At 46.5% G+C, this 19,415-nt stretch overlaps 1 protein-coding gene across 9 annotated transcripts in view; it reads right to left on the bottom strand.

Annotated features, from left to right (window-relative positions):
- The window catches only part of LOC120900500 (protein abrupt), a 109,491-nt gene that overhangs the window by 58,551 nt on the left and 31,525 nt on the right, over positions 1 to 19,415 (bottom strand). For 8 of the 9 annotated variants that reach the window (XM_040307572.1, XM_040307574.1, XM_040307573.1 and 5 more), the window contains 5 exons: positions 10,145 to 11,213; positions 9,528 to 9,643; positions 9,077 to 9,272; positions 8,665 to 8,997; positions 8,331 to 8,535 (listed from right to left, as the gene is read on the bottom strand). In XM_040307572.1, the coding sequence (XP_040163506.1) occupies positions 8,331 to 8,535; positions 8,665 to 8,997; positions 9,077 to 9,272; positions 9,528 to 9,643; positions 10,145 to 10,831 (1,537 nt within the window). In that variant the 5' untranslated portion in view covers positions 10,832 to 11,213. The remainder of the gene's footprint in view (positions 1 to 8,330; positions 8,536 to 8,664; positions 8,998 to 9,076; positions 9,273 to 9,527; positions 9,644 to 10,144; positions 11,214 to 19,415) is intronic. The other variant, XM_040307571.1, reaches the window with a different exon arrangement.

Below are 19,415 nucleotides of genomic sequence, written 5' to 3'. Positions count from 1 at the left end.
AGGGTGGCAGGACGACACCGCCCTCATCAGCAAGCAGTCGGCAGCAGCAGCAGTGCAAATAATAATTGACACTAATGGAAAACGGGTCCGATTTCAAATTATTCTACACTAATTTCATTGCACGGCAGGGCAGGCCGAGGGTGCGTATCTGTGCTGGGAGCAGCTGTGCAGAAACGGGTTGCCCCTGGGTGTGGTACCATTGTTATCGGCGCCTACATTTAATCGGGTATTTACATACAATTCCATTCCATTCGCTGTTCCGTTGGATGTGTCATTGAAGTATTTTTTTAAAATAAAAATGTCTATAATTAGCTTTGAAGAGGATAGAAGCTAGAAAATTCCGTGGCGTTCTAGCACAAGTTCAGCAAAACAAAGCTGTAGTCGTAGTAGTGCATTATACGATATAAAACTTCGCAATTACACTTTACGCAATGGAGCTCACGAACATGCAGTAACCATGTCGCCGGTGAGCACGAATTACCGGCGCACAACAAATTGTAAGGATTCTTGGCAAACATTCAACGACCACCCTCATCCCCCCCCCCGAGGTCAGTTGAGCAAGATTTAAAAATACCTTTCACTGGTTTGCATCAATTTGCAGGCAACATTGCAAAGTTGTGCAATGTTGCTGCTACTGTTTCCGCTGTTTATCCTACGCCCAAGGTTATTCGTCCATGCACCACGATAAACCGGGGCATGGCGGCAATAGGCGAGGGCATCATTCTAATCGCATAACGGCCCGAAAAGGGAGGGAAAGAAAACGAAAAGGGCCGGTTGCGGTTCGCACTCCTTCATACACCCCTTTCTTGTTACGTGCAGCTTTTCCGTTCCATTTTGAAGGTTACGAAAGCAAAATAGGATGCACCCGGTGTGGCGCAGCGCATTTTGTGTTGCACTTTTGCACGATTGCTGAGAGCAACGATAAGACCTTAACCTTAACATTTTCCTCGCGGGTAGTTGGATGGAAGTTGTTTCTTTCTTTACGTGTAGGATTTTCGGGCGTATTGTGCTTGTTTTTGGGGCCCGAGACATGCCGTTAAAAGCGATGGCGCCTTAAAGTATGCATTATTGAATAAAATTTGAGGTGGAGTGCTCCGCCGGTTGCGTAACGACCATCACTTCCCTGCTTTAGAAACTTCGGCTACAGTTTCGTTGTCCATTTGGCTGTATCAAAAACAACTCATGTACACACACACACACATCTACACACTGCTAACGCATACGAGAGAAAAGCGGAGCAAACATAACAAACAAAAGCAGCGGGGCTAGAGTGGCTAGGAGTGGGTTGAAGATTGAAAAATCGTTTGCATAATCCACCCCACCATCTTCACAGGGGTCAGCCTCCGCAACCGAACACACACACACACATATGCAGTGCGACACAAAAGCACCCGTCGCTCTTGCAAGAGTGCTCTGATATGTGATATTCAATTCCTGACACCCTTCCAGAGCTGCCACTTTCTCCCCGTGTCTATTGAATGGTGTTCTGCGTTCCACTCTCTCATGCCGTGCACCGTAATGGCTCATATTCAGCAAAACGGCGCCGGCCGGTGGGAAAGGGGCAGGCTACTTGGGACGGGGAGGGAAGGAATTCGTCCTTCTTTCTTGCCTTTTAAAATGACCATCTCTAGGAGTGGTTTCTTGCAAACGAACTTGGGATGGAGGTGCACCGGTATCGGAATATCAACGAGCCAAGCATAGAGGAACCGGACATAACGCCCTTCCTGCCTTTGCTGCTCCTTCCAGCACCTTCTTCCATTTGATTTGAATGTTGTTTTTTGTTGTTTGTGTGTCTGCATGTGTGTGTGTGCTGGGAGAAAAATCTATTCATACACAAATAGACATTTGAAACGAGTTCTATCGGAACTGGGGGAAATGGGCAAGCAACTCCTTCGGCCAGAGCAAAAGACAGGCGAACAACGAAAGCAAACGTTATAAAAACACCCATTCTTGCGCAAAAATATATAACAAAAAACTTGAGAAGGCGGAAGAGCCCCGCTTCCACCCGTCCTCTCCGACAAATGGACAAATAAATCGGACTCTCATATATTCTTCCGGCTTTCCAGTTTTTTTCCCTTTTTGCGTCTCAAAGCAAAGCGAGAGGAAAAATCAAAGAGGATCCCTTTTTTTGGGAGGGCAGGCGACATCTCTCCTCCCATTCCATATCGAACCTTGAGCCAGCATGGTTGTTGGTTGGAGGCCTTGGGGCAGCCGGTTCCGGCGAGTTCCCAGCACGTGGTCAGACGCTCGGCAGCCTACGCATGAGCGGGCAGCACACACGATCGTACAGTTGTGTAGGTACAGCAGATCGATAAGTGGAAATGATGGCCCTGCATGCTTAGCAGAAGGGGGATGGTGGCAAGACACAACCACACGAATAGACACCGAACGAATTTATGGCCGCCGGTGAGCTCCGGGAGTCGAAGAATGAAAAACTGCCCATTATAACCGATGGAGACCCTCTTTTTTCCTTACACTGTCGCTCTGTCTCTCTCTCTCTCTCTCTTTCTCATCTCAGCTGGGGGCGGAAATGGAGGCAAGCGGGGGCACTTTCTCTGACCGTACCAAGTCCTCACACTTTTCTTACCCTGCACCGCTTTCTTATCCTATCCACAACAAAAGGTCCTGCGCACTTTCTTATAGTAACACCACACACACACACACACGTAGACTACTGTGCGTCCTCCTCTCGTTATCTCCTTTGCCCTCAGCCGACAAAGGAAATAAAATCATTCCAATCGGTTCAAGGAGAACCCTTCACACACGTTGGCAGGCACACACTCCAAAAAGAAGGGAGATGCTTGTGTGTATGTATGTGTGCTTGTCGATGTGTAGTGTCCGGCGCACGTCTGGCACAAAAGGTACATATGGGCGCAATTGTACGGACAAAGGGCAGGCAGATAACCGCCGGCCCACCTCCATCGGCAATCGGTCTCACTGTGCAAGAAAAGAAAGCAGTACCGAAGGAAACGAAAGGAAAGTATACTAGCCGTAAGATCAACATCCTTCATCCTCTCTCACTCTTTTGTCCTCGTCCCTTTCATTTCCCATTCTCTCCCTGGTTTTTCTTTTTGATAGGTAAGGATTTTCCGGGATTGTCCGAAATGGGAAGGTGAAGCATCCTTGCTCTTTGCCCTAAAGGTAAGATTTTTGCAACGCCACTAACAAGCGTGAGAGAGAAAGAGCGATAAAAAGGGCAAAGTAAAGAGAAGGCAAGTGATTCTAACGGGAATATTTGGTGCTTGGGGCAAGGACGAATGAGGTGTCACAGTGAAGCAGAGTGGGACATTGAGAAGGGAGTGAGCGGTGGGGATAACTCTGCCAGAGGGATAACAAGGAATCACCACCGGTATTGCCGATGATGAAAGAGCATTCTTCGGTTACAGTTTGGACTGAAGGGGTGTGGGTTGCATTTATAAATGTGTGAGTTTCCATTTCATTTTACCTTACTGTTGTGGTTTCAATTGGTTTTATACATTAAAAAAGCCGTTTGGAATTGTTTTACGCAAAATTCCATGAAGCCAGTTTCAGTACATCTCCCTCTCCATTGCAGATGGATTACGTGTCCGATTGTTACAAGCTCACGGCGCCTTCTTTTTGGCTGTATAAAAGTGACCAAAAGAAAAGAAAAACCTTGGCCGCTTGTTTTCGTATCCCTTGTTCGCATTCGCACAAAAAGAAATTTCAACCACCACCCTCTGCCAAACCACCACCCGAGAGCGGAAATCAAACGGGGATGAAAAATTCAAAACTGTACCGTGTTTGTCCGTTCGGGTTTAGTTTGTCCTTTCCCCAGTGCTTCCTTCCTCTCCTTGGCTTTGTATTGCTCTCCTGAGTTTGTTTGTCTGTTTATTTGTTTAGCACGTATGTGTGTGTGTGTGGGTGGGTGGTGAAGGATGAAGGACGAGCGGACCCATCGAATAGCCGAATGCGGCTACTCGAATGTCCGAAAGCAAGGAGAGGGTGGGGTCCGGTTTTTCCTCCCTAGAGCATTCTGAATGTCTCTCTCTCGCTCGGTGCTTTTCCTTCATTTTTTTGTTGTTTGAGTTGTCAGAATATTTGTTGGCTTCATTTAAGGCCGGTTCGTTTGCAGGAAGCATTTTTGTCTGCCTCCCGTTGACAGCGGAACGCAAACAGCGGCAAAGGGAACGAACGAAGACGATCCTGATAAAATGGATATTGAATTGCGTGTTTGTGGATACATAAATATATTTTCATTTTGATGCAGCACCAACAAAAAAAGAGACGCTTTTCAACCTCCTTGTGCCACCGCAGGGTTTGTTGTCGGTGTGGTTTCTTATTTCTGGTCGCACTTTCTGCAAAACACGTTTCAAACGCGATGCGTACAAAAGCGCATTTTAACGTCAGATTGAGTTGTATTTGAATTTAAAATGTACCCCCCTTTTTAATGCAACGGTGTAGAAGAATGAAAAACATTCTTTCGATGCAATACAATATTCGAATTGAAACAAATGCAATTCGTACACCGCGTGCACACACGCAAACACTGTCCGAAAAGCGCAGGCCGGCGAAGCCTACCACACCGAACGAAAGGATATTAATGGCTCGCTGAAAGACGCGGCAAATCTTATCAACTGAGTGGTTTATCTCTTTACCCCAGCCGTACCTCTGTGCTCGGTTGTTTCATTTTCATCTCTCTATCAATCTTTCTCGGCTCGTCGCTGGCACGATCGCTATTTTCCCCCTGCCAGTGCCGCTATCTCCCACCGGAGAATGAACGTTAGGTTCACGCCAGGATAACCGACATTTATCAAATTTGGTTAATCTACCTATCAAGAAGGTCCTTTTCCCTTGCCCGAGCCGCTCCCGAGAGCCTTCCGTCCGCTCCGTCGGTATGAAAATAAAAAGGGGGAAAAAGTATAAGTGCCCGCGCCCGCCCCTCCGGAAACTGTGTTTTGGCAGCGAGTGCGGACTACCGCAAAATGCCGCATATAATCCCCTCATTAGGCGCCGAACTTAATTTGCGACCGACGCCGGGGTGGATTTTTTGTTGTTGCTGCTGCTTTCTTGCTACCCTCATTTCCCTGCCTTTATGTCTTTCTTTTGCTCGGTTGCTTTTTTTCTCTCTCTCTGTCTCTCTTCGGCCGCACGGGTTGTGTTTAAAAAAACTGTGAAGTGAAAAACTGACCGTAAAGCACGGAGAAGGTGATTTGGTGATTCTCTCTACTCTCCATTTTCCTGCCTTTGCAGTGGCAGATGACTTCAAGTTGCTGCCGTTGACGGGGTGTTTTGTTTTTTTTTCTCTCTTTATGACGGATCGGGAAGCAAATAGCAGGGATATTAAGGGAGGAAGTTTTTGATTGTTCGTCCTCTTCTTTAACCTCTGCAGTGCAAAGTGGTAGGATAATGTTAAAATTGCTGTGCTGCAGTTTGTTTTTAAAACTATGAAAAGCATCTATTATTACCGATGTAATGGTATCATAATTAAATGGATTCCAACAGCACATTCCAGGCACAGAGTTATGGCTGCATGACTAAAAATTGCCAACAGAAAAGCAACCTTTTACTTTTTTGCAAAGTTTTCCTCCCTTCTTTCAATCGTATATTAACACAATCCCAACTGGATCTCATTACGCCGGGTTTGTTTAAAAAAGGATATCTTGTCACCGACACATTCGAAGATTATTTGAAACGGTTTTTTGTGGTACATGCCTTAAACTTTGCTTTTTTGTGTCGTGTTGAAAATTTTCCGGTCAGTCGGTCCGGAAACGAGCCACCGTCGTCACTGTCTTCAATACCCGGATCTCAACCTCCTTCCTCATCTTATTTTCCAGAAAAATTGATGCCTGCGTTGATCTTTCTAGGCGAAGGGAGAAGGGGCAAGTTCGGAGTCGGATTGTCGGGACACGGGAAAGATGAAGATCATGATAACGGTGATGCCGGACGTTACCGCTTTCTATCGTACCATTTTCCCAATGAGTAAAAATAAAATGAAGCAGCAAATGTGTACAAACTTAAAAAAGGGCCACCGCAGTGTGTATGTGTGTGTGTGCTTGTTGTGGTCCCGCGTCTTGGGCGTGAATAGTAAATCTGAATGAATTTCGTATTATCCGCCTTGCATTCCTTCCAGTTTGCACAAGAGAAAGAGAAGATACACACACTCTCTGTCTGTCTCTTCGTTTCTACAAAAGCTTTCCCAAACTCCATACTCTGTTCCGTTTTCCTTGTCCCGCCAAAGGAGTAGGAAAATCCGGTGGGCGAAAATGTGAAAAGAATAGCCCTCTCTAGCTGGACGCCGGTGGTTGGCGTTACATAAACAACATACATTTAATTTTATGTGAAGATTTTTCCTCCCCATAACCGGACGACAGCTGGTGTCCGCAGGAGGACGTCCGAGCAAACGTCTTTCATCGGACACACACACACACACATACACACAAAAAAGGGTTTTGATTTCTTCTTCCCGGCATGCGGCGCGCGGGGACAAGGCGCAATGCGTAAAGGCAGGAAAAACGAAACAACCACATTAACATCAGTACCAACAATGGATTGCAAGACCCTTTCGGTTTTGCTTTCAAGGGTTTTTTGTATGTGTGTGTATGTTGTTCGTGTATTTCTTCTGAAAGATTTTCCACATTATTCGAACGGTCCGGTTGCCTTGACCACGACGGAGAAGAGGGTACACAGGGGGTAGGTTATCGCTAACCCCTCAATACCAGGCGAGAGAACTGGAGCAATGAGCTGAATGAAAGGGAAAAAGATTTTTCACTTGATTTTTGTATCCCGCCCGCTTCCCATTGCATCTCCCTCTCATCGTAAGGAAAACACACCCCGGAAAGGATTGTCGATACTGGGGTGTATCCTTTGGCCCTACCCAACCCACTCGTGTGGTGTTTTTTTTGTTCGTTCCCAAGGAGCATTTTCGATTGAATGTTTTTCTTATCTCCTGTTCTTTAGAATTTCTTATGAACTTTGCACCCCGAAACATACCACCCCGTGGAAAAAAGGGGCTCGGGTCCATCATTCCACCCGGACAGCAGCTGTCTTCGGGTCTCGGAGGTCTTTTTGGAGGACGTTCAAAACATTAAACGAGCAAAATTCCGTGCGAAACCATCGGTGGGGCTGAATTTCAGATGCGTGTATTTGTTTGTTTGTTTGCTTTGTGCACTCTCTGGCGCCTCCGTGCTGCAAAAAGGTACAAACACACACACTCACACTGTTGCTCACAACAATTCGGACACAAACAACAACAACAACGACACGTGAGAAAGCCCACATACATTCACACGCACGTTGCGCTGGGGGTCGCATCTGGGCGGGTGATGATTTTTATGCTTTGGTGTCTGTGTCCCCCTCTGGTTTTTGCGGCACTTCCGGTTAGCGCTATCTCGCATCCTGGGTAAGCAACGGGAAGCTCATTGTCCATTCTGGCATTACAAGAAGCACCAATGGTGACGGCTTACAATAACTTGCTCGTAGTTGTTAAACTTTTGGGTCTTTTGAAAATGTCCGCTATTTGTCTGCAAACGATCGGCTCAACAGCCCATGAAAACAGGTGAAAGACGAAGAATAAAGGAGACAGGCTGTGGTGACAGCTTGAGTGTTGCGATAAAGGAGATGCCAAAGTATTCTTAGGGGTAGTTTTGGCCGTTTAAGATAATTTGTGTACACTTGAAAGCAGAATATAGTTACAAGCTCTTTGTGATCATTCCATTTATACTCTTTTGTTTAATCATTTCTAATCTAAAAATAGTATACTTTTGCTGCAAATCTAGAAAACAGTATATCAATCAATCAATTTGGAGGCTACATTACAAAACTGTCACTATTAGTACAATTTCTTTTAGTGTTAATATATTCAAACAATTTTGAAAGGTTAAAAGTTGTTAATGAAACCATAAAATAATATCAGAAACAATAAAACACACGCACACATAAACACATGTGATAAAAGAAAAAAAACAAACTTTAAATCAATTTCGTAAAAACCAAACAAACACTACCAAATACCAATTGTGATAAATAAAACGGTAACACGGCTCGACATTCTAATCGCGTTTCTCGTGTAAAACAAAATTAGTAACCGAACATGTCTTGCGGGCGTCCTGAGACTTTTCATGAGTAAGGGTGGGGTAAATAATAGTAAAAAGGTAGTTTGTAGATCGATTGTGGTAGTAGTATTAATATAATTACGGAGAAAACGACTATAAGTACTGGGGCGCAAGGGGGAACTCTCTCGAACTCGATGGAAAGCAAACGTATTACAAACAGTCGAGTACGAGGGTGATAGAGTGAGATAAATATATAGAGAGAGAGACAGGAAGAGATAGGTGTGTGTAACGCGTAAAGACAAGGGACGAGGTACTCACCGAAGTTGTCACCATGCATGCCGGACGGGCCCGGTATTAGCCCAGGAATGCCTTGCAGACCGAGAAACGGGAACGATGGCCGGGTGTGTTCGATGTTACCATTGAGACCCTCGATGTCGTCACCGTGGTCCGAGGCTGCCGTGTCACTGCTGTTCGAATCTTCACCACTGGCCGCGGCCTGGAGCGAGAGCAGATCGGGATGTTTCTGGATGGAGTAGAGAGGTTCGAACTGGAGTTGTGACGTATGGGTAGGATGCTCGCCGGCACGCTCGAGGCATCCACAGCAGACAGGACTGAATGATGGGCGAAATGGTGCGGGATGATGATCACTTACCGAAGGTACAGTTAGCGTGGGTCCACCCTCAAGCGCTTGTCCGAGTAGCGATTCGCGCAACTCCAAACTTCGGTCCCGCTCGCGATGGTGATGGTGATGGTGCAGGTCATGCTCGGACGATCCGCGATGGTGGTGGTCCTTGCTCTTGTCCTTGGAGCGATCGCGCTCGCGCGTTAGCGGATGCTGCCCGATCGGTAGCAGATCGAGCGGAATAGGATCGTCCGGACTGAGACCGTGCTGCTTGCGGTACAGCTCCGAGCTCTTGGTACGCTTCTGTGGCGGCGGTGCTGGATTATTATCATCCGGCAGCTCCCATGGTAACGAGGTGGAGGTCTACACAGCGGGCGGAGGAAAAAAGGGACAAGAGATTAGTCAGCAAATGCTTTCCAGCGTGGCGTGCGGAATGTATTACGGGTGATGCCTTCAGTTCCTGGACAGCAGGTGTCGATAATGATGAGTTCAGCATGGACGAGTTGGCGGACGTTCGGCCGCCGGTTGGGTTGCCGGTCGTAACATCTGCCAGTCCGCGCACTTGCAGCAACTGGGCCGTTTTGAGGAAATCGCTTAATTGATCCTGGCCGATGTGTACCTCACCGTTGTACATAAATCTGGGGACGGGACAGAACGAGCACAAGGATGAGGATTAATTAGCAGCGTAGTTGTGTTGTCATCACCCTTCGGGTTGAGCGAGGCGGCCGTAAACCATCCACCCCTCTTCCCATGCTCCTATTCTGTAAACACACGGTAAATCTCTCCCGAACATTGGTTGTAGATATCTCGGGCGTGAATGTTGGAGAAAGGGGTGGTAATTTTTGTTTTTGGGTTCTCGGCATAGCCGGGCTGGAGCTAGTTTTTGCACTTACCGCAGCAAATTTTCGATATCCTCCGAGCGTACGTCACGCAGGATGACAATCGGGTGCTCGCAGGGATTCGCTTTCAGCAGCTTGCGAAAGTAGGGACTACACGCGCTCAGCACAACCTGGAGTGATTGGGAGAGAGAGAGGAAAGCGAGCAAGAGATTAATGGGATTTGTCTTTCCACACTGGAGCGCACGGCGCATGGAGGAGACACAGCGAAAGGGAAAATTGGCCCCGGGTGTTTGAGTTTCCACGGGGTAAGTAGTTCGAACTGGCTAGTTAATGCTGTCGGCTACCTCTTTTCACTACCGTGTTGCCGATACATCCGCTCGACAGAGTTTTATGCTAATTTCGTTTTAATTCGTCCAACATCACATCGGACGCACTGCCGAAGCTGCTGTCCGGTAGAGGATTTACCTAATGTAGGGGAGCGTCGGTGTTGAGGTTTAATTACAAAAGGATGGAGGAAGAAGAGCCGCTTCGGCAGCGCAAATGTAATGAAGATGTAAAGTTTGGAATGGATTTTGGAAATTCGGAAGAATGATTGATGTCGGTTTGTTTTACTCGGTACTCGGTAGCGAATTTGTGTGAAGTGCATACCCCCACAATTGGAATCTACCTACCTTGTGTGCGGTGAAAGATCGCGAATCGCAGGCAATGGTCACGTCGACAAAGTCCTCCTCGTCGCGCAGATGCCGGAACGAGGACAGGATCGACGACTGGAAGTCGTTCCACTTGAGGGCGTACTGCTGCTCCGAGGGCGTCGGTGACACACCGCGCAGCCGGTTCTGTAGTGGATGCTGGTGGTGTTGCTGCTGCTGGTGGTGCTGTTGATGCTGATGCTGCTGATGCTGATGCTGCTGTGAGGATTGCTGATGGTGTGACGACTGATGTTGCTCCCGCTGCTGCTCGCGCTGCTGATCCCGCAGCAGGTGATCGATTTTGCCGTCGCTCAGCGACATGGTGCGGCTTTTGCCGTTGTTGTTGTTGTTCGCGCCGGATCCGTTGCTGGCGGTGCTGCCGTTCGAGTTGGCGCTGAGGGCGCCCGAGGCGCCACTGTGGAGCGCGAGGTTGGCCACGGCCAGTCCGCCGCCCGTGCTGGTACCGTTGGTGCTCTGGTCGCGGGGGCTAGTGTCGCTCGTGTGCAACGGTTGGTGCGTGTCGTTCATCCTGAGCTGCGTCCCGGGTGCTGCGACGGTCGAGGCCGTGGTGCTAACGCTGCTGCTGCTGCCGCTGCTAGTGCTGCAGCCTGCCGCAGGGAACCGTCCAAAGTTCTCACTCTGCTGGGCTACGACGGTTGCTGTCGTCATTCAATACATCGATCGGGGCTTTGTTTTTGTCTGTGTGGTACGCGTTGTTGTGGTTTTCCCTTCCGTTTTAATCGTAGCAATGTAACAGCTCTGTTTTTTCTTCTCTCCAAAGTATGAACGAAAAAACGGAAACAAAAAGGGAAAACAAATCCACCGCGCCTCGTTTGCTCCGTTGAAAATCACTCGTATGTGAAGTTATGTACTTCAGTAGGAATCGTCTGGACGAATAGTATACGCTGTGTTTTGCCGCATCATCTGATGCAATAGTTTACTTAGGGTAATGAAATCATGCAAGCCATCAGTACCATCATCCCGGTTCGGAAGGCTCAAAAGAGACCTTTCAGCGCTTTGCTATTTGCACTTGGTAGTGTAGGGACGGAATCTGTACGGGAGAGAAAGATAGAAACAGAATTGTTAGCATCAGAGCGAGAAGTTTGCAACATATAAAACCAATTAGAAAATTAAAATAGTTCCACGCTCAAAAAGCATCTTTTTTTCTCCAAACATCCTCGATTCGTCGACCAAAGGAAAAACAACGCACGCGCTAGTTTGCCGGGTTTGCTCAGCGTTCTCACTGCCATTAGCGCACACCGGTAGCAACATCGACCAGCGCCAGACGGTGGTAACTCACAACATGGCCCAAGATTTTTCCCCTTTTTGGGGCATTGAATGTCTTAGTTTCGGAAGTAGTGTTGGTGGTAGTGATGGGTGGGTGGGATCGAAAATGAGGTAACACGAGTTTGTCGTTCGTTTGCCAAAAAGGAGGATCACCTCGACCTGGCTGGACAGTTTGATGGTTAATGGCTTTGTCGTTGGCAGCTTTGTCCGGTGTCGTTTGCAATTTTGGGACAGCGAGAAAAAAAAGGTCAAACGGTTGTGTCATCTGCTGGAATGTGCACCGAATCGGGAAAAGCAAGCACCCTCAAACTCCTTTGCTCCAAAGTCGCCAGCAACGACGCCACGGTGAGAAATTGAGTTAGGGAAAAGGGTTCGTTTTTCGCTCTCAGATTCCTGAAACGCCTGTCGCCTGTGTGTGCGTGTGAACGCGCATGCAACGTCGGTGCAATTTTCAGCCGTCTTTTTATGCGCTTTCGTCGTCTGTATGCTCTCAGCATGCTCAGTGGTAGAATGTTTAACTTCAAAACAAAAACAATGCTCACAAATCTAGACACACATACAGTCGAGAATGGTTGTTTTTTGGAATGGTGGAACACACGAAATTAATCGAGCTAGCTCTCTTTCGATGGAGGAGTGTTGGTGCATTTTCGCGTGTATTCTCCTCGGTGGAGAAGAGATCGAAAAAGGGAACGGTTCTCTTAAATCAAAACAAGGACCATTAATTTATATTTTGGTGCGCTTGCTCTCACCATTACCAGTACAGCAATGGTAAATGTTGTCGTTTTTGCTGCTGATTAAGAATGCAGACGAATAAAAACGTATTTATTTCAATGCTAATTTTTTTAACTCAAAGATTCATTCTTATACCGTAGTTTTGTTGCAATAAAACACAACTCTACATCTAACCAGCGGTCTTGACTAAGATGTAACTGCCCTTGCAGTAGCCTCGTCTCAATGGAAATATTTATGAGACAGACATTTGTTCAATTGCAAAACGGCATCTTATCACAGCAAAACCGGGGCAGATAATCATGCCGCACGACATGACCCACATCATCGACATTAACTCGCGCAGCCCGTGATGTGATGAAGAACGTTCCCGATCATGAGACAGGGGGAAGGGGATAGGAGGAAACACATCGTGGCACGGTGCGCTACAATTTGCATGCCGTACTCATAAATAAACAGCGTGGAAGGGCAAACCGATTCGCGAAAACACAGCCCTGTTGACCTCCGGGCCCTGGCAAAAGGCGGTAAAGGGGAAGGTGCAGGGGTCGGTGAGGTTGCACGAGTGACAAAACGCCCGGGCCGGACGGTCGGGCGGATGACGGTGATCGCTAAATTGCAGTTAATCATTTCAAATAGCTTCAAATGCTGCTGCCCGCTGGTTTTCGGTCTCGTTAGCCTCTCGATTTGTCTCTTCTTGTCTTTGTCTTGTATGTGTGTGTGGCTTTATTTATGTTGTGACTGGCCCCGAAAGACCTCCGAAAGCATTTCTCTACTGGTGGAAGGGAAAGAGAGAGGGAGAGAGAGAAGGAGAGTTTGCAATTTCTAATCCGCGCAAAGATGATCATGTGTGTGTGTTTGTTTCCGCCGCCGCTCGCGTCTTCCCGATGATGAACGACTTCTCGAACTGGTAAACGGAACAAAATAATAGAACGTACTTGATGCTCGTGATCGTTGTAGTTAAGGTTGTCGTTTTTTTCCTTCCTTTCGCTTGCTTAGCCAGCTTCACCGAAGAAACGGCAATACAAGTGGACAGACAAACCTTGGGCTGGGATTAGTTTAACAAGCCCAGCCCATTGCACGGCTGCAATCATAAATTCATGCCCTTTTCGTCTGTCTGCCCACTTTCCACCGGCGGCAAGGGCATCCGAAACCCAGGCGAACATCACATCACCTGCCTCACTACACGGGGCTTTACGCTAAAAACTTTGCCGCACGAAACATTATTAGACCACTTTCCTCCCTCCCTCCCTTCCCCCGCAAGTACCGCGATGCATCGCTTCCAACCAATGAATAGTCATGATAATGGCAATTAAGATTAAATATTTAAATGATTCATAGGGGCCGTTTGCGCTGTTAGAGAAAATAACGCTTAATCGCTGCATATTACCAGTAATAACGGTGGCTTAGTGGCATGGAGGGCGTTTTTTGTTGTCGTTGTTGTTGTTTGGTCGCTGCGGAGGCCATGCAAGTGCAAGTGAACGAGCGCACGTGACGTAACTGATGAGGAGAGAGAGAGAGTGGAGCGGGAGCATGGGCTGGAGTGGGTGGAAAATGCAATTACGAATTTCATCGCCAATTCTTTATCGCAATGCATCGACCAGAAAGGAGTGGTAAAGATCAGTGGAAACACATCAGAAAGGGAGGAAATGGTGTCTTATTAGGGTAATAATTGGTTCTGGAAAAATGGGTTTCCAACTAGTGTTTGCGCATTGCGTTGGATTGCTAATATTAATTTTTCCTTAAGTAAACACATTCGAAACCGAATGTTCGCGACACGCTGTTCACAGCTGTTTTCCATCTTGAGTAAAATTGTTTCGTCGTTGTTTACTCTTCTATCTCCTCGTGGTGCAAGTCACTTTTCCCATAATGGTTCGATCGCAACAAGCAAAAAAAAGGGATGGATTTTAATTAAACCACGACCGTTCTGGCCCATCCCAAACACTTTCGGGGCTTAATGGAAACCATCCGCATGGCGACACTTGCACGCAAACCCGACGCGCAACCGGCGCCGGAGCTACTTGCGCACATATGCATGGCAACGCCGACGCGCGCGCACAACATGTCTCAAGCTTGGCGTTGCGCGTTTTCCTTCCGCTGGTGCGCACAAACCGCGCGCATTTGCTCTCTTTCCAGCCCTTCTCCAGCGCTTGGAGTGCGGAGAATTATTCAATTCGCGTGAAATTCTCCCGTCCGCCGATTGAGCCGATTGAGTAGCCCCCGCATGGCGACTTCTTCTGCCCGGGCAAGAGGACACGGTCTCCGGCTTCCGGACGTGCGCAATTTTTTTTTCTTTAGCCCGTACACTTGTATTGCCGAAAAAATTCTCACCATCACGGCTCGGGGCACGATTTTGACGCGGTAATCGGATAAAATATATGTATGTGCTTAAAAATAAAACTAAGCATGGATAGGATGCTGGTTTGGACGGTCGCGATGGAATGCTGGTTCCATCACGTGGTCCGATTTTCGATCCGTCCGATGGGAAAGCGTTGCGGAGGGTTTGAAAATAATCAGAGAAAAAGAACAAGTGGTGATTTCGCTTTCAGAAACATGAGTTTGTGTGTTGTTTGGATTAGAAAAAATGGAATTTCTATCACCGCTAGTAGTGGTTGGTGCGCATTACGACTAAATTTAGTTGCGCCTGGTTTGATGACAATTTTAAGACGAGCGCAAGATTTATTGGCCCGTACGGAAAACCCCACCCATATTGGAAACGCAATCAAAAATAGCTTTTTTGCCGTGGCACCAAGGTGGCACGATTCAATAAATCAAGCAATTTCGCCTAAACAAACACAAACGATTGAAAAAAGGAAATGAATAGTGCATGAAATGAGCTCGCCCCAAGCGCACGAAGCCGAATTTTGGAAAGGAAATGGAAGCCGATTTTCTAAGGCAAGTAATTAAATTCATCCTCCAAGCAAAGGCGAGCGGCTGCGTAAGCTACTTTACCCGATCCCGAATGCCGTATGCAATCGCAATCGCAGCGTGAAGTGTCGGCGCTGAGGTGGAAGCAAAAACGTGGCCGCGTCGTGAAAGTTTCCCCCCCCCCCTCACAAAAGCACGGCCAGCGAAACAGGGGAAGTTTCGAAAAGGGGGAGAGATTACCTATTAAATCTCACACATTTCTTGGCCGTTCGTTTCGATGCTTTTCGTCATCTCATGTCACACATTGTGAGTATGTTTGTGTGTTAACTAAAATTAATTGAACCAGCAAGACCCACGGACAGTGCATCTAAGCAAAACGGGCACTGGCGATGGAGTCATGCCGTCTTCCACGGATAATGGAACCGTGGATAACGAGCATGAAGTAGCTAAACTTGCAATAAAATAAACTGTTTGCAAATGTCTTACGTGATGTTTGGTTTTGAAAAAAAAAACTGAAAAGTAACAGAGTGACTACATCCATCACCGGTAATCAGCATGGAGAAGGGCCCCGCAGAAACTGCCATTTTGAACGTAATCAGTAGGTAGCGTGTGTTTTGCGTGGTTACCTTCGCCGTTTCCTGAGCGACAGGTGTCAGGACTGGAGAAGAAGCGAGTGAGCTTAGATTGTATCAATGAACCTTGCGCACTGCAGGGGAGCACCTGAATTTCCGAACGGCTTTGATTGCGACAGTCCGAAAAGTCAGCAGCTCACATCTTTGCATCGTTTATCACTTGCCGGTGTGTGTGCGTGTGCATTGTATGTATGGGGAAAAGAATCATTCAGTGCGAAAGGGGGTAGAGAGGAGAAGAAATCGTCACCATTGTGGATAGTTAGCTAACACGAGCCCCTGTGGCTGAATATGGATGTGAGTGTCCAAAAACAATCAGCAAATCACTTTCACATCTAATGCCCGCTTGAACCGAAGCAAACGCACATACACACACACATACTTGGTCAAATAATGAGGCTGAGTGCTGCTTGGAAGAGCAGCAGATCAGTGTTTTTGGTACACGGTGGAATGAGCCCATTCATAGCTGAATCGAGGAAAGTCTTTACGTTGTAGCGATAAGAAAAGGCACTTTTTGAGGAAAGTGTTATTTTTTAATTGTTTTTGTGTGTGTGCCTATTCGTATCAAGTACAGTAGAAAGATGTAATGTGTAGCAAGCATAAAGCATAGGCAAGAGCGCGCAACCGGGTGGTGATAACGTTCATATCGTTCACACTTTCCCCTTTTGAGGAATGTGATGGAACGGTGATGGAGCTTTTGAAAGTGAACCTCTACAGTAAAAACATGTTTTTTTAACATGCTTTTGCAATTAACGCATTACGATTAAACCCTTCATTGTCTTTAAATTCACATTGTGTGCGTGTGTGTGTGTGAGCACGATCACCTGTTGCAACAGTGTACAAATCTTTTAAATCATGTTCGTTATTCCTTTCCATCCCCCACTCCACTCACATGCGATCGTTCGTCATCCGCTTTAATCCCGATGTCGCAGTGTGAAAAGGCATCTGAATCGCTTGACCTCAACATGTGGCCAGCTGAGCCACAAAAGCCAAACGACCGCACTGGGGGTGGCATGTGTGTGTGCGATGAAAATGGTAAATCATCTCTCACCAGGAGGAATGACAAAAAAAAGGAAAAAGAAGAAGGAAAAAACACACGATCCAAAGATCCTCACGCTCACTGGGCAGCTATTTTACACTCCCGCCAACCGCCAACCGCCACTCATCAATATCACACCGCAGGATTCCATTATTCGATTCAATAAACCATACAATCGTTTCAATATTGAAATTAATTTTCAACCCCTTTCCGCTCCTTGCTGTCCTCATTTCAGGGCGTTTTTTTTGGTTGGTTCGCTTGAGTAGTGGCAGATTTTTTTTTCTTTTCCAATTTATTTGCCTTCATGACGTGGTCCGTGTGTGGTGGCGTATTTCTCATGGTTAGCGAGCATATGCGATTATCACTTCATCGAAGGTGGAGTGGAACAGGGTTAATGGGGGGGCAAATTATGTGTGAAAAGCGAGCGGGAGGATGTACTAGTAGTTGTTGTTATTGCTTCACGCCACACTCAGGTTGGTGTGGTCAGGGTAAGGCAACAACACTAGAAAAAAGAGCTATTTGTTTTCCACTCATTACAGGACACAGCAAAATCGATCCCGTGAGTGGTGAAGTGTGCGCAACATAAAAAAAAACACATCCAACAACAAGCGAGGCGGAGAAATGTTTTTGTTAGCAGTATGAAAATTAAAGCGAGCGAAAAAAAAGCTGGAAACAATTGCATTTAATGTGGTTATTTATTAAATTCCCATTTTTTTGTTATTCAATTCCGTTCTCTCTCACACACACACACGCACAGTGCATGAAAAAAGCGGCTGGGAATGGGTGGGGAGTTTTCACTTATTCTGATCCATTTAAATTTTCCATTTTGATCAATAGGTTTTAAACGATTGTTCAGTCCGTTCGTGTGGCTTTCGCACCGATCATTAAGCCCGTATTGGTGCGCTGCTATTGGTATGGATAATAATTACAAGACCCAATCGATATTACAACCATTTATCAAATTTATTTTTCATTTCCAGCAATCATTGTGCCTTGGTGAGGGAGGGAGCAGAAAAATTGAATATAACACCAACATTATAACAATTGAAAAAGTGGAGCTGATTGGTAGGCGCCCTGCTCGTTCTTTTCCCTCGGGAAAGGGTTGGGAATAATAAATAAAATGATCGTTTTAATTAAATGTCGGTTGTTAATGCTCGAGTGTGTCGTGCCAAGTGGAAAGTTGACAAAACAAAGGTGAAGAGCAGAAAAAAAAAAGTTTGATTGCACTGTCAGCTCACACCATATGATTGCAGTTTGGTCAACGAGCAATTTTTGATTTTTTAGCTTTTGGGTTGGCTTTTTTACGCGGCTTCAAAAAGTGATGAAAATGAGCGCCTTTGTGTTGTTATCTTCGCTCGGTGTAACCCATAACATTTACCAAAACTGTCTCAGATGTTGTAAGACGCTAGATGCCCATTTTCACAGGTCGCTCATTATAATGGTAAAATAATTTATCGCACAAAAAAATCTACAAACTATCATCGTTCGTCGTTCTCCTTGGGTGCGTTTTAAGGCGATCTTGTTCGCTGGTTCACTGTGTTGTGCCGTCACTGTCATTGAGGCTTCTATTAGCTTTATTTCCTCCAATTGTTTTACGATGGCGGTGTTCGGACAAAACAACACACACACACACACGCGCAGGAAAAAGTATTTCGTGTGCACGAATTCGATTCGCGCTGTAAAAGTTTGTGAGCATGAAATCGGTTTTACGACCCACCAAGCGGTCAGCCGATTGCAGCTGCCCCACACAGCTTGACCAGGCAGAATTATCTAATACTGTGATGGGACGAAGGATGAGAAGGGGGGGGGGGGTGATGAAATTGGATGCAATAGCGCGGTGCAGCCGGGTGAACATGCAGTGCAATAAAATACAATTTCAAGGATGGTTATCCGATGATCGTATTTTGGTTCAAAGCGAACACCAAACCAACAAAAAATGACAAGTGGTCAAAAAGGCAAAAGGCATCGATAGGAAAGAAAGGCCACCATCACCACCATGGAGCGTGCAATAAACAAGATCACATGCATAACATGCACAGACACACACAGAGGATGTTGTGAAATGAATATCTTGTATAAGAGGGGAGGGTGGCTTTAGTAGTTTACTTCCCTTCCTCAAGTGTGAAGCTAAACATAACCTGCTGCTGGCGAGCAATGGCGATCGAGGTCGATCAAAATGTTGTACTTGTTTTGATTAATCGTCGATCGAATTGAGGTTTGTTTACATTTTGGGGAGAAAGCCCCAGTGCAGCAAAAAATGGGCGATGAAGCAGAAATGTGGTAAAAAAAAAGATGATTTATTTGGATCATAACAGTAAGCGCAAATAGCTTTACTCATTGCTACTGATTGCTCCGATAAGCTGCAGCAACCCTCTCGAAAGAGCCCGCGCCTTTAGTGGCAAATTGATTGACGAATAAAACAGATTAAGAAAAGCATAACAAGAGGAACTGATGCCAAGCCCAGCAGCTGAGTACCAGCCCAATAAAATCTCAGTACCGTGAGATAAACCAACCCGCCAAGAGAGGGCAACAGAGACGAAGCAACAACGAAATGTGTTTCGATTACGCTGCACTATTATTGAAATGTATTTAAATACAAAGCAAAACCACGCATTAGCTCCCGCCGCTCGGATCTTTGTGTCCATCATCTCCCTCATGTGTTCCACAGCGTTCCACACCACTCCGCTCGATCGCTCCCTCTTAT

This window comes from Anopheles arabiensis, chromosome 3, assembly GCF_016920715.1.
Source record: "Anopheles arabiensis isolate DONGOLA chromosome 3, AaraD3, whole genome shotgun sequence".
Taxonomy (NCBI): domain Eukaryota; kingdom Metazoa; phylum Arthropoda; class Insecta; order Diptera; family Culicidae; genus Anopheles; species Anopheles arabiensis.
The sequence above is the reverse complement of the archived record's forward strand: the minus strand, read 5'-3'. Positions and strand labels throughout refer to the sequence as shown.